This window comes from Hesperophylax consimilis, chromosome 13 (genome assembly GCF_061612785.1).
Source record: "Hesperophylax consimilis isolate HC1 chromosome 13, BYU_Hcon_1.0, whole genome shotgun sequence".
NCBI classification, from domain to species: domain Eukaryota; kingdom Metazoa; phylum Arthropoda; class Insecta; order Trichoptera; family Limnephilidae; genus Hesperophylax; species Hesperophylax consimilis.
The window spans coordinates 23,593,627-23,610,230 of NC_142848.1; the positions used below are offsets into that span (position 1 = coordinate 23,593,627).

Sequence of the window (16,604 nt, forward strand, 5' to 3'; positions counted from 1 at the left end):
TTACGGAACTTCGCTGGAAAAATTTTTGCGCACCCAAAAACATCATATGTGATTCCCCACACCAATTTTTCGAATTCCATGAGGGGGGGGGGTGGCTACAAGATTCCATTTCGGACGCAAAAAATATTATATCAAAAGCCGGTGTATCTTTGTTTAAAAAGTAAGTTCAACAAGTTAGATTTTTTCGTCGCTGATTCTCGTTCTGAGTAGCCTAAATAGCGATAAATCGCCTTCGTTGGCAACACTGGTGACCGCGCGCAAGCTACATTGTTTGTTTTACCGCGGGCCCGCGACACTTTTCCAAATTGGCGGATTGGCGGGTTTTTTGAAAATGGTTCACGCGGGCCACTTATAATTCGTTCGCGGGCCACATTGTGGCCCGCGGGCCTGGGGTTGGGCAGCCTTGATCTAACCCAAAAGGATTACACTAAATACAAGGCGCGGGAGGAATTTCACGTAAATTGTGCCGAAACTGTAGGGATTAAAATGATTAATATATCTTTTTAAAACCTTTTTTACTAAGTTTGTGACAAAAAAGGGCTTAGCTATTATTTTAACATTTCCCAGCTACCTCGGAGAGCCGAGTGAATCTACATATTCATTCAAAAGTATTTAGAGAATGTAAAATAGAAATAAATGAAAATAAAACAATTACTTTGTTTGTGACCACGAAATTTAATTAATTTAATTTGTTAATGACCGATTGGTTTCGCTTTGCGCAAGCATCTTCACGGTACAAAATTAAACTAGTAAAAAATAAATTGTGTGTGTTTATAAATGTACCTATACATATAGAGTGAGACAAAGACAAAAGATGGTATGTTGATTCAAATATAATCTTATGAAAAAATACACTGTGTGTAAAGGAACCTATTACACGGCGACCGGATAAATCATCACAATGATAATTCATCACATCTTTAAAAAGTTATATAAAGTCATGGAAAGTGATAAAACAAAAACTTTGTTAACTGGGTTGAGTAGTTTAGGTTAGGTTAAATTTTTTTTCATCATTTCTAATAACTTTATATCACTTTTTAAAAGTGTGTTGAATTGTCACTGCGTTGAGTTATCTTGGAACCCTTTTATACACATAGAGTGGGACAAAGACAAAGAGTGGAATATTGATTCGAATACAACCTAATAAACAAATACATTGTGTGTATTTATAAAGGTACCTATTATTCATATAGAGTGTATAGAGGCAAATAATGGAATATTGATTCGTATATAACCTTATGAAAAAATACATTGTGTGTATTTATAAAGGTGACTATACATACAGAGTGAGACAAAGACAAAGAGTGGGATGTTGATTCGAATATAACCTTATGAAAAAATACATTGTGTGTATTTATAAAGGTGCCGATACATACAGAGTGAGTCAAAGACAACAAATGGAATATTGATTCGAATATAACCTTATGAAAAAATACATTGTGTGTATTTATAAAGGTGCCGATACATACAGAGTGAGTCAAAGACAACAAATGGAATATTGATTCGAATATAACCTTATGAAAAAAAAGATTTCTTCACCTGGAAAAAGTATGAAAGATGATATTCAACTTTCTTAGCACAAATTTTGTTAAAATCACTAAAGAAACTGTGAAAGTAATATTTTTAATCTCATTTAAATTTTTTATTTCAATTCAGAAAACTGCATTCGCGCCAGCCTCTTGAGAATATTACCAATGTTAAATGGTTCTATTCGTATGAGGAGATATATAATATTATGGAAATATATGTAACATTTATTACCTTTCCGCTCCACGAAAACTTCTTGGCATCTGGACAAGGCCTGGAAAAAAATTAAAATCATTAGAAAAACCATTATACATCCAGTACAAAAATATTTATGCCAAGGACGGGTTGTTTCACAGAATTTAAACAATCCATCAAATTTCTTAGTTCTGTTTTTATTTCACCATAGGCCGGTTGTTTCTTGGATAGTAACAGAACTTGAATGGGACTTTAATTGAACTTGAATATTAGCTTTGAAATGTGATGAAGTGTTCAAATTCGGTGAAATAATCAGTCCTTACAATATTATTTATCAAATATGTTAAAAACTAACCATAGAAATTTCACAATAATTATATTAAGTAAACAAAATAAAAAATAAAAACCCCTTTGAACAAAAAAACAATAAATACATAACTTGCAACTAAACTCTACAACTAACTTCTACCTATTCTTCCACCACTAATAAATAAATAAAAAAAGAAAAAGATAAAAAAACACAGTCTAGTTTGAAATTTTTAAAACCAATTTCAAATTAAAAAGGTGCGCATCATCATCAACACAGGATCCCTAATAAAAAGACTACGAAATACCTCATTATCCATCTTCGTTACTTAAAACCACGAAACTTATTATTAAAACAAAAAATTTTAACTACAACTTAATAATGATATTACTAAAATATATACTTAATCCACTAATTAAAACTCAAAAAGCCATAATGAAAATTATACTGAAAGTTCCTGTAAGAACTAGCACTGACGAAATTTTCACCAATCTTAACATCATGTCAATTAAACAACTATATTCTAAAACTATACTCAATTACATTCATGAGTACAAAACCCAAGAAATAACAACAAACAAGTACAATAGAAACACTAGATCTCATGGTCAAAAACTTATCCAACAAATAACTTTTCTATCTTTTGGGCAAAAAAGCTTCTTATATCATAGTATTAAACTCTACAATAAAATACCACTCTCACTCAAAAACCTCAACATTATAACATTTAAATCTCATATAAAAAGCTGGATACTTAATAAAGGGATATGATATAATAATCAATATATGATATGGATAATTAATATAGATCAGAAATAGAAAATATACTGATATCAAACACAGACTAAAACCGAATCTACTAAACTGAACTATACAAAAAAACACTATCTTACTTATTTTAAAATAATTAAAAAAAAATAATACTACATTATATATGTTTATAAAAAAATTCATATGTTACTTTGTTGTTATATTAATTTCTTATAATTAAATTATAATATGTAAATGAAATCCTCAGCACGGGAGATCCCATTGAGGATATCATTATCTCTACATGTTACCAATGAAAAGAAGACAATAAATCATTAATATTATTATTATTATTAATAATAATTATGATTAATAAACATTATAAATATAAAGTATTGAATTGATCTTTCCCTTATATGTCTATATCCTAAGGATAACCCCCAGTAATGCCGGGTACTCAGCTAATATTATATAATATACAGGGTGTAACAGCACGTACCGAAGTACTCGAATAATTTTAACTAGCGATTCCTGACCGTTATTTTGCTGTCACCATACAAATACATTTTTCCACCATCACAACTGAGTAGTTGGGTATAGCCTGGCGGGTCACGTGATGCACACTCCCTCTCGATCCAACAGCACGGTAACAGACGATACAGAGCGCGTATCATGTGATTTCGTCGCGACGTGCAAGCAGTGTGATCAGTGGCACCATGTGATAGTAAAAAAGATTATCGGACAACAAAATGATATCAACGTTTTTATTCCAAATATGCAGAAATCGCTGGTTAAAATCCTCCGTTTACGTGCTGTTACACCTGTATATTACATTATTAACATATTAAATAACGTCTGATCATAAAAAATCATGGTTCCCCTATAAACTAAAAATTAATTTGGTCGCTTACAACTGCAAAAAATTTCCCAGATAGAAATATAGATTTCAAGTTGGTAAGGAAACAAATGGGTTGACTGAGGATTGAAGCTTCCTCTCCAGGGACTGAATAAAATGAGTGAACCACGGTGTAATTTAAGCCAATTCCTAATTGGGTCGTACCGGGATTTATTTCGTGCAGTGTTTTTTTTCATCAATCCAATTATCGAGAAATGCGTTTGTGTCACCAAAAGTTAATAGAATGCATTTTCATCAACAACGAGTCGATCTGCCGAGCTTGATCGGATGTTGGAGAGTGGGTTACTTTCCACCTTCAAGATTCCATTTCATTCGTTTATTTATTCAATCAAAGAAAACAAAAATCTTAATTCAAATAGATGTAATCAAAAAAATTTATTAACGTAAATATTTATATAATAAAAGCAATAGGTATTATAAAGTCGTGTTGTTAGCTGTGAAGAATCCAGTAAAGGCGATAATAGGTATTATAAAGGCGGGTTGTTGGCTGTAAAGAATCCAGTAACGGTGACAATAGGTATTATAAAAGAGGGTTGTATGCTGTAAAGGCGCCAATAAAAAATATAAAGTGATAAGTACAAAATATTGAATAAATAAAATGTTGGAAGTCAACAGATGTTAGTGTTATTATTTGCAAAACGGCACTTTGCACTGCACTTTTTGGCAAGAGCTCCTCTTAGAGCCGCTCTCTGCTGTAGCTCTAAGGCCGCTTTAGTAAAGCGCTCACTCAGCTCGTCTTTGTCTGCTAGCGTCTTGTCATATCTCTGCTTCAAAACTTCAAAGTCCCAGGTCAACTTCTCGTGTAGCTTCTCCATGTCTGTGAGTTGAATGGTCTTCGCGGCCAGAGCTGTTCTGTCTCTGTCTGCATTACAAGCTCTTCTTTTGACATCAGTCAGTTCTTCCAGAGCCGCGGCTAAAGGAAGGACTAGTTTATTTTTTGCTGCAAGGGCATCTTTAGCTCCTTTGTCTGCCCTTTCTTTGGCATTTTGCAAATCTTCCATTTGCTTTCGGAGTCCGTTCAACAGGCCTAGATTGTTGAGCGTGATGTCGTTATAATAGCTCTTCAAATCGTCAAAGGCTTTCTCGTGGGTTTTCACGATTTCTCGTAATTGTTCATTTTTTCTTTCTTCGACTTCTGCAAGGTCTGTGCGGCGGGCTGTTTCGAGCTTTGTTAGTGCTAGCTGTAGTCTATCTTCACCGCTCTCGATGAGTTCTTTGATCTTTTGTTCAAAGTCTGCTCTTGCTTTATGCAAAGTGTCGGCGAAGGCTAATTTGTTTTTTCTTAACTCTTCTTGCGCTGCTATCTCTTGTTCTTTAAGTCTTGCGCGTAGATTTCTCTTGTCTTGTAATAGTTGTGCTTCTTGCGCGGCGTGTTCGGCTTGAGCGTTGCGCAAAGCTGCTTGGGATTCAGCTCTCAGATTATTCAATTCTTCATTTTGTTCATACTTTAGATATTTTTCTTTCTGATTTTGATACTTTTGCGATGCCTGGGATGCTTCGTTTTCCTCTTCCCTTTCCTTTTCCCTGTTTCTAGCCAAGTTCTGTAATTCTTCTACCTGGTTTCTGGAAATTTCCCAAAATGTGGATATCTTATCCCGTTCCACTTGAAAAAAGGATCTTTGTTCGCGCTCCCGATCTAATTCCTCCTTCAGTTTCAGTATGAAGGCCTCGAGCTGTTCTCGGCTTAGGTCCACCGTGTTGACTCCATCAATTACGATAACTTCTTTCTCCTTTGCCTTTTTCTTACCCATTTTAGTTTAGATAACAAAGGAGATGAAAACTTATAAAAACTCTAAAAATAATTTGTTAATTGTGACACCTAAATGACATAAAATATTGTAGAAAAACGTACGGAAACTGGAAAAGCCAGTTGATGACATTATAGCATAATTTTATTTTATCCAACATGACATGAAACTCTTAATTCAAAAAAAAATAAAATAGTATCATTTAAAATAGAAGTTAGAGTTACCTACCTACATAATATTTTATTAACTAAATTCCTGTACAATTGGTTTATTTATGATCTGGTACTCTCCGTAGTTCGATTAGGTTATGGCGTTGTTATGTCTGCCCAAATTCCAAATACGTGTGTCAAGCTTAACCTTATATCTGATTGTACTGTAATTTGTGCGAAAATCGGTTCCAATTTATAAGTCGTAAATTTCTACGTTTTGTTGTCAAAGTGTATCTACTGCAAGACGTTTTCATAAATATTATTATAAACCTCATTGAGTGTTCTTAATAATTTACTAAACGGGAATCAACGACGCTTTGTGAAAATCCTGTTATTAAATGTCTTCTTATTAATAAAAGAAAAGCAAATCATAGATTACTATTTATTGTCGAACATAATTTTAAAGATATTGCATTACATGTTAAACTATAATAAATCTGAAACTAATAATATTTAAGATCATTTAAAAAAAAATTGAAATAACTTAAAGTCATAGTAGACGGTAGTAACATAAACTATAATAAGTAATAAATAAAAAAAACAAAGGTTAATTATTAAGAAATCCCGAACCTCCCTTTGGCCTGGTCTTCAAAATATTTCGGGAGCAATAATTAAATATGTCTTGTCTGAATTTTGTACAAGGTGACAGCTACTTGATGCGAAATTATGGACGTAAAATATTTCGGATAGATAACGCATTAACCACCCATATCGCTGCTGAAGAGATGTGATGTCTGACGATGTCGGGGCGGGGTTTACAGTGGGTCCACCGAGCTTGAATATGTCTAGAAAGACAAGAAAGATTAGAAAACCTTCAAAAGACCCGGCAAACTTACACTATAGTCTAAACCTCTTTACGTGTTTGCTATTTAAAAATGACACTTTAATCGTATGAACTTTTTGCTTAATATTTGGTTTCAGTTATAACTGTTTTTAAAAATTATTTACGCATTTTTTGGCAATAGACTCTCTTAAAACGGCCCTTTGTTGAACTTCTAAAATCGCATTTGTAGATCGGGTTTTAATTTCATCCCTTTCTACCACAACAGAAGTATACTTCAAATTCAGGATATCAAAAACCAAATTATCTTTCATCAAATCTTTTTCCTTATTAGTTTGCTCTTTCCTCTTGCGCTTGATAGAAATCTTCAAGTTTTCCTTTTTAGCCTTTTCTATTGACTGCTTTAAACCCCCAATTTCCTCACTAACGTCAAACAAAAGGACGAGCTTTTGGTCATTTTCTGAATAAAGAGCTTGTACCTTATCTTCAATCCAATCCTTACTTCGTTTTAAATCGTGAAGTTTGGTATCCAAGTTCCTTATAAGAGCTAATTGCTTGCTTTGTGTAATGTTGTGAAACTGCCTTAAATCTTCCACGTTTTTATCTTGTTGGACAATTATGCTTAAGATTTTATTGTTTTTCATTTTATCCAATTCTGTCACGGTTGATGAACCCTTGTCTTGCAGTCGATATATTTCTGTTCGTAATTTATAATCTCTGCTCTCAATTAGTTCTGTTTCGCTTTGTTCAAATGTGGAAACACAATCGTGCAATTCCTGGCTATGTTTGAGATAAACCATTTGTAACTCTGCCTGTGATGCAAGCTGGGTTTCTCTAATTCTTGATCTGAGATCTTCATTACCTTGTTTGAGTAGAGCTATCTCCGCAGCCCGTCTGATTTTCAGATTATGCGCTTCTCCACTGGAGTCTTCAATATCAATGACTAGCTCATCGGTTAGTTCTGCAATCAAGCGTTTTTCCTTAACTCGAATTATGGTTTTGGTTTTCTGAGCTTTCTCGAGATGTTCTTCAATTTTTACATCGGCGTTTCTAATTCGGCTTTTGTAATCTTCATGTTTGTTTCTCGCAATCTCCCAAAAAATATTGATCTTTTCTGTTTCTGCTAGATACAGATTTTTTGTTCTCTTTCCTTGAATATTTCATTGTAAAGCAAAATCAATAATTTAAATATTTCTTTTTTCGTTAAAGTTGACGTGGTTTTAACATCATCGACACAAGGATCCTTTTTGGATTTTCCACTTTTCTTTTTTCCTTTCTCTTTCCCTTTGATGTTTCCTTTGCCACCTTTCTTTTTTTTTAAAGCCATGACAATGAGTGTAAAAATAGCACAAAATAAATTATACTGATTAGTGAACAATTATCCAAACAGCATTTTAAAAATAGAAAGTTTGCTTTGACGTTTTAGACTAAATAGAAAGAATACAATTTTAAAATTGTTATGTATAAATTCAAGTAATTAAGCACCACATTATTTCCCACCTTTATTCTTCTAAATAGGTACATCTGTGATGAATAATTACATATTTCTTCCGCGTCTGAGAAAATAATAATCAACACAAAATCTCCAGTGTTTTTCCATGAATTGAACAATTTTTTGAGGAGGTAATGAAAAAGGCACGTGTAATGTGACGCACATTGACACCGATAATACTTCAAGGTAAATAACACGTCTCATTTCAATATCTTACAATATAGCACTCAATATTTTTACACAAAAGAGCGAATACATTTATTTTTCGCGTGAATAATGACTAGTTTCTTTTTACCAATATTGGGTTCATTCATCCCTGAGATGATAATTGATTTAAAATGTTCTTGTGTGAAATGCGGAAACAACTTCGATTGTTTAATTTACTGCGTAGTACTCATACACAATTAAAATTACTATTCCGAATTTCAATATTCCCGCCCAATTCGGCACGAAATTTAATTAACGTATAGGTAGGTATCACAGCCAGAGTTCACGGAAAACGTATTGGTAGTGTATATAAGTGTGATCTAAATTATTCCTTTCGTCTTTTGAAGTTCCTTAAGTTATTTCTAGAAAAGGGCCTGTTTGGTATCTAGAGGCAAAAGGTCTTTTGTATATTGAGGACAACAGTTTTCTTGATCGGTAGATTATGCCCAGCGATTCATCGCAAACGACCAATTTACATTCTAAAGCAAATTTACCGCCAATAATTTCAAATTTCGAACCAAACCCTTCATAAAAAAGTTTTTTCTGGCCTTGACTTGATATCTTGCTAATTTAATGTAATATAAATATAAATATATATATATATATATATCAATCGGTGCGTATCCTCGCTATGTGCGACATTCTTCACTCAAATTGAAGCGGGCTAAATCCGCTGCTTTGCTTTGATAAGCTGCAGAATAGTTCCTATTTTAGACACGGAGGCGCTAGCAGTAACAAATATTAAATATGACGTTTATGCACAGACATTATGTCTATGCGTTTATGTAATTAATTATGTACTTTCATCGCACCGAAATAAATATACGTAAATTGTCCGATTATATTAGTATGGACTATTATATTCATCGAGCGATGAGGGATGTTGATGTTACTAATTGATAATCAATCTAAATTAGACAATAGTATAATAGTAAGGAATTAAAATAGAATTTTTCAACGCAAAACAGTGTTATCATCGGTTTGTTCGACATAATTTTAATGACTCCAGCAAAACAAAAACGATTTGAAATGAAATCAGCACAATGCTGATTGAAGTGCGGAACTTTATCACAAAATCAACTCGTAAATTAAACCCTCCTAAAACATTTGTCATTTTGAAAGCTCTCCATCTCCCGATGACAGTAGAAAGCATAAATATACTACTCGCGTAGACAGTAATTTGGTTTTACATAGAAAAATGAAGCACATTCCTCTATTAAAATCAATAGACAATAATATACTAATCAATAGACCGCTAAGCTCGACATTCCAACCAGGCCGAGCTTTAAATGAACCGATATACCGGGCCATGCTGTTTTCCTTAGGTTATCCTATTTGTTGGGGTGTTTCAGAAAAAAATAATGTAACATTGTTGTCGAATGGTCTAACCAATGGCCATCTTGCCTTTTTTGGCATTAAAGGTCCTCGTTTATGGCCGATTCAGGTCTGTTTCGGACAATTTTTGATCAGAAGAAAATCACTACTGTAATGTTGTTATGCTTGTCAGCTGGTCACAGTTTAATAAAAAGCTGAAACTGACATACAGTTGGAATAGAATTGGGACCTTTATAATTTCAAGATGGCGCTGAATGTGAAGTTGATGACAATAATAACGTTACAATATATAACGATGTGTTGTAAATTATAACGCCATTGGATGACAAAGTTAAATTTGATTTTTTACGAAAATCATTCGTTTCATTAATGCACTGTTATCATTTCGTGTTATATATTTTGATGTTTATTATTGGCCACTACTTTTCCAGCCAAACCCGCTGTATTTTAGACTAAAGAGGAAGCTACACGCCAAAAATGTGTATATTCTTGGTATTCCTTATACTGTAGGTAATAGGCATTAAAATCGCTTGACAAACGGAGTCTAGAAACGTTCGATTTCAAGCACAAAACCGGTTTTTATTTATTTTGTAAATAATTTTATACGAAAGCAAAAAAGTTAATTAAGTGAAACTGTCACAGACCATTTTAGCTATAATACTGTATTTTTTAAAGTTTTTTCCTTTATGCGTTCATACATTTCTATTGAAAAAATATTTATTTTTAGTAGTTTACATTTATAATTTTTATTGAGTAATTTATTATTTTATTTGTATTCTACTTAAACGAAACGATAGGAAAACCTTCAATTTATCTAAATCATATTTTTTTGTAATCATAATGTACACCAATTCGCTATAAAGATTAATCAAAATAGTGATTTAGCATTAAGCTTCGCCGTAATAAAATCGTGAATACAGAATCGTTGGCGATGTTCGTCGGGCGGGAATCTCTAAATAGTATTAAACAAAGTCGCTATCCCCGTCTGTCTGTTTGTGCGCTTAGTTTTAGCGATTTCACTATAATTTAGAGAATTTCTGCCGAAAAGTTTGTATAAATAATACATGTACAGAAAGTAGAGAAAAGTCAATTTTTTGTAATCGTAAAAAAATATTTTCCGGCGCTTACATTGCAAACGCTGGCTAAAACTTATCAGATACCTACATCAAAATAATGTACTATGGAATTGTATATCTTAATAAGGCCTACAGAATAGTCTGTAATGTTATCTGTCTATCTTTCAAGGATAACCAACCCCCAGCTACGCCACGTACGCGTCAGCTAGTAGTCCGCTGACGATTCGCGCTACTTCCTAGCTGATTGGTTGATAATTCAACTAACTCATGTTGTATTATGTCGGGGCAACGGTTAGCTCGCCAAGCTCTACGAAATTATTCAGAACAATGGTTGAACGAATAAAACCACGTTTTAACCTTTTCATATGTACCCAAGATTCAAAATGGCCACTTGTAGATCGCACAATTATTTTTATTTTTTTTAATTTTTTTTTTTATTGATTTATTGTGAAAAACAGTATAATCCATTTACATTTCACAAATAACAGTTTATAAATTACAGTTTATAATAAGTAAGTACATACATTTATTTGCATGGGTAAGTACATCAATACTATCTGATTAACCAGATTTGTTAAATAGTATGCTTATCGCCGTCTTAAATTCTCTTTGGTTCAAATTGAAAATGTCAATCACCGAAGAAATGTGATTTAACAAAGTAGTTATTCTCCCCAAAGGCATGATCATTGGTAGGTTGGTCCTGCCCCTTGAAAAATAAATAATCTGTGCTGTCTAGCTCTGATGAAATTATCAGGGACATAAAAAGAAATTCGTTCCAGAATATCTGGATTGCAAATGTGCCCATTTAGCAGCTTGTGCGCCACTAACACCATTGCAATATTTCTCCTAACGTCTAGACGTTCTATCCCCATTATGACCTATTTACAATTGAATAGCGTTTAGGGCAGTGATTAGTTATAATTAAATCATTGTCCTAATTCCAGGGTCCAATATTTAAAGCCAGGATAGCAAGCTACAGTGTCGGCGTCCTTCCTTTGCAAGATCCTGGCTTACTCTATGGGCTTGGAATGTGCTAGGACGGTTAACGCGATGTTAGGAAATTTAAGGTATCATTGCAGTGACTAATGTAACAAAAGCACCCTAGCAAAACCTCCTTTATTTATTTTTTTAAATTAACTAACAAATTTTAAGATTCTATAATAAATAAGAACAAACATAAAAAAATTAAAACGAATATTTTTGTAAAGTTAAGAGGCTGCTTCGAATGAGTGTCCCGGTCTTGTGATCTAGGAGGTTTTGACCCTAGCCGATCGTGTACTAGCTTCGCCGGCCACACGAAGCTAAACACAAAGCCAGGAGAGTAACTTTGGTGGTAGGGGCGCTACTAGCTCAAATAGTAGAACCCCTTCGTATTAAATTATCCTAGCACGAGATGCTAGCCTACTAACTAGCTACCTCAATAGCTTGCTAGGTTATAAACAAAGCTAGTTCTATTTACATAAAGCTAGAGTTGTTAGCTTGCTAAATTGTCCCGGATTCAAATACTACACTGAAAGAAATGTTTAGGTACTATTTACTACATTTTCAGTAATTATCTACTAAACAGTTTAGTTGCTGTGGTGACTGCCGAACTTTTAGCTACTGTTTGCTAAACAGCAGTTTATTTATGACAGCTTAACGATTCAGATATTCTAGCTAAACTAATCGGTTGAGACAGCTTTCTGTGTTTAGTTGTGTTACCTAAACTGTATCTATGACAGCTTAACGATTCAGATATTCTAGCTAAACTAATCGGTTGAGACAGCTTTGTGTTTAGTTGTGTTACCTAAACTGTATTTATGACAGCTTAACGATTCAGATATTCTAGCTAAACTAATCGGTTGAGACAGCTTTCTAACTTTCTGTGTTTAGTTGTGTTACCTAAACTGTATTTATGACAGCTTAACGATTCAGATATTCTAGCTAAACTAATCAGTTGAGACAGCTTTCTGTGTTTAGTTGTGTTACCTAAACTAAAAATTATATACCTAACTCATTTTGTAGTGTTTTGTTAGAAAAACATAACTGTTTAGATGTAGTAACCTTATTATTTAGTTAATATTACAAAATGGTTAGGTTGATTAACTAAACTTGGGTTGGAATAGCCCTACCGATATAGGTGTTTTACCTCTCTACTGCTAGCTAGCTTTAGGTACTGTAGCTTAGCTTTTTGGTTAGATTATCTATATTAAATAGGAAGTGCAGCTTTGCAGTTTAGCTGAAAACAATACAGGGTGTAAATGTAACCACCATCAACTCGAACGATTATACCCATAATTCAGAATCATGGGTTAAATACTTTGAGTTGCAGGTAGTTTAATACAACCCTTTTGAGAGATGAAACCTAAATAAATAAATATTATGTTTTGTAAGACTAGAATGTACTTATTAAAAACCTCATTCATATAAAAGTTATTTTGTTAAGAATTGTCTCTATTGTTTCCAGCTACCAGCAGAGCCTCAAAAAAGAAAACATGTTTGATCATATAGTCTTGTGTGGCTCGGGCATGAGTGTCGCCCACACGTGCAATTAAGTAGTAATTTAGTAAACTTGACTGTGTGCGTTTCCAAACAGCGCGACGATTGCCCTCACCTATATATTAAATCGAACGGTTCATGCAGACGGACCGCACAACGCATGTGAGCCACTCCCAATTTCCAACGACGGCCTCCTTGGGTAAGGCAAATAATTACCGAATGCACAAACATCGGGAGGTTATTCTACATGATGGTAGAAGTAAAAAAAAAACTTTTTTTGGAAATTCCGTCGTTTTTCCCATACATTGCCATATTTTTACTTGAAATATTATTTATTTCTCTATACAGACAAGTTATAACATGTATAGTACCTATCATAGAAGTTAGTTTTCGTATGAAAACGTTTACAGCGTTATCTGCTATATAATTACTCATAGGGTAGGTATATATTTATACACTCTTCACATTTATCCTGATGATGAACAATCCAAGGCAGTCCGAAACGTAAACTCGTAAAGAAAGTACTTGCTTCAAAGGTAGATTGGCAGATACACAGAGTGATAGATATACGTTTGATTTTTGACCAAATCTTATTATTTAAAATTCTCAACAATGGCCTCGACTCACCAGAGCTAACCAATTTAATAAATATTCATATTCCAACAAGATCAACACGGCAATCCCATTTGTTTCATTTACCTACATATAGAACTAACTTTAGAAAAAAATCACCAATTCCACGTATATGTTAATACTAAATTGCCCAATATAATACTAAATTTCAAAACATAGACATTTTTAGCAATACACTTCACAAATATCGATTAGAAGTAACACGTACGATCGAAAATTAATACAATAGTATGAATTGTATACAGAGCATCTCCTATCCTCATCCTAAATTCCTATTCCTCCCCTCCTCACCGAAAATATATATATATTTTTTTATGCAATAAAACTCCATCTCCAATCAATTTTAGGCTTGACTGTATTTAACATGTATATATTTATATTTTATGTATAAGCTGTTTGTCTCTTACCTTTACCAATAAATAAATAAATATAAGTTTGGCCCTGGTGAAAGACCACCATTCATGCTCGAAACGTTAGTCGTCTTTATTAGTCAGATCCTAACCTTTCTCTTCCCCACTACCTTCTCTTCCCACTCTCCTCGGCCAAAAGTATTCGGAGAATAATAATATATTTGGGAGCAGTTGGAAGTTAAAAAAAACACAATATTTCAGGATTATTAATTTCAAAGACTGACCCGTTAATTACTCCAAACACACTTGTTTTCCTTGTTTAAAATCAACAATATCAAAGCTCATATTTCTTGTTTTGCTAACAAAGTACTCGTGTTGTTTAGCCTTCGTCCTTTGCAAATTAATTTAATTCCTATAAAACGTTATTCACTATACCATCAACACTTTATTAATATAAAATAATTTGTTCCGTTGTTGTAGGTGATTGACAAGATCTGTTTTTACTGTAAAATTGGCAGTCAAATCAAAGAATAAATATAATATCATCTTATAGAGTAGATTATGTTATGGAGGACTGACTTGGTTTACACAAATTTAAAGCAATTTTTAACTCGCGTTAATCTTGAAATTATTTGTTTTCACTCACCGCTTTTTGGTTATTTAAAAAAAAATTGTTTTATTTATTTAAAAAGGAAAATAATATAACAATTAATTAATGTAAGAAAAAAAGTCCCAATAAACTACTTTTAAGTAGTTTGTCAATGAATGGTTTTTACGTTGAAAAAACATGTAAATATAGATGCACATTTTATGCATTTCGTATCAACACATAAAGACGTACATATAAATGGCACATTATAAAATAATAATATTAAAACAGAAATAACAATAACAAAACAGTTTATTTTTTTGCCATACACCTTGAATATGTCCGGAGGTAAGTGGGAGTAACTTCGGGAGGTGATTCAACATGATAATTATTTTATTTTTTATTTATTTATTTAACGCCCAGAGGGCTTTTACATGGTTGGTAGTATAATTTTAATTTGACAAATACTTTGAAACATAAAAAATAAGAATAAAATTACATTTGATAAAAGCTATGCAACAAGTCATACAAACACAAGAAACAAAAATAATAATAAAATAATACAAGTAAAATGATGTATTAGGTTTTTTTGTAAACAAAACACCAAATTATTTTTTGAATTATTGCTAAACGCACTTTTTGGAACTATAAACTGTCAATGTCAAAGTACCAAAAAAAGGATCGTATAGCACAGGTGTCTAAATCACTCGGACATTTATAACGCCACATTACACAGTGCACCCTTGCGAAGCCGGGGCAGGTCGCTAGTTAATTCATAAAATAATGTTGGTACCTATCTACTTTATTGCTTGTGTGATGTATAAGTAGTTCCCATTTTGGAAGTTAAAAGTTCATTCAACTCGAATAATTTCACGCAATAGGCGGGAATATTTCACATAACTCACTCACGCACCAACAAACAATGTAAGATAAACCAAATAATTTTCATTAATTAAGCAGTGCAGCGCGCGGTATTTTGTCCGATGCACGGATCCGAATACTTTCTCCCTCACACGCATAGCGCCGTCTCCCTCGGCAACTTTCAGCTCACCACCCGTACAGGAAGACACCCCATTGGCCGAGCTACCCCCACCCCTCCGTCATCGGCCGGCACTACCCTGCCCCAAAGGGTATACAACATTCATATATGGAGTCAGAGTATCCAGTCTCCTGGTTAAAGTAAGCAACAGAATCCTAGTGGTCATTGCCCAGTTAAACCCTCCCCAGTATAAAGTCGAGAGAACCCCCCGGGTTCAAGTAACAGCTCCCTCGGGGACATTACTTGTCGGGAAAACATCAAACCAACTAAGAGACAACGGGTCCTCTGTTGAGGTTATTACGCTAAGTGTTTAGTGAGAACGTTACTGATCATTATTTACACTCTAAATTACTTTACTTTGTGCTACAACTTTCCGGTACTCTGTTTTTTACTATAAGCTGTGAACCCTGTATCTAAGAGAAATAAACTGTCTAACGCTGAAAGACTATTTTCTTACAAACACCCTGACACATTAGTTTAAATACAAACGAAAACAAAAGAAAAATAAACATCAGATATTATAAGAATATATATAAACAGCAATGTCCTTGAGAAAAGTCACTAAGAAACAATTTGTATTAAGTATTTGAGGTATATACTCTTCTCTTTTAAGTTTAATTTAATTTTGATTTTGTTTTTACTATATTTTTTTACATTATTTTTTAAGACTTTTGTTTTGCTTTTATTTAATTTTTAATATTATTTTTCATTTATGTTTATTATTTTTAGTTTATTTATATTTCTTTATGTTCAGTTCGATAATAAATTGCAATAGATAGATTCAGCAAGTTTGATTTTCCATGTTTTCAAGATACAGTTGAAAATGTCTACATCTCGTAGGGTGTTAAATGTTTTGCAGATATGTCCTATTAATTAATTTTGCTAAATAAACCGTTCGATCTGGTGTGGCGTTCCGGGCAACGAAATGCATCAGATCAAAAAAAAAGTTCACAATTTTGTATGAGAATAACG

The 16,604-nt window shown here is 33.2% G+C and overlaps 1 protein-coding gene and 1 pseudogene across 1 annotated transcript in view; both read right to left on the reverse strand.

Moving 5' to 3' along the window:
- The window catches only part of tor (tyrosine protein kinase receptor torso), an 88,535-nt gene that overhangs the window by 47,510 nt on the left and 24,421 nt on the right, over positions 1-16,604 (reverse strand). Inside the window, exon 2 of the mRNA XM_089639132.1 lies at positions 1,762-1,801. Within this exon, the coding sequence (XP_089495258.1) occupies positions 1,762-1,790 (29 nt within the window). The 5' untranslated portion in view covers positions 1,791-1,801. The remainder of the gene's footprint in view (positions 1-1,761; positions 1,802-16,604) is intronic.
- Positions 4,304-5,446, reverse strand: LOC149418628 (dynein regulatory complex subunit 4 pseudogene; annotated as a pseudogene).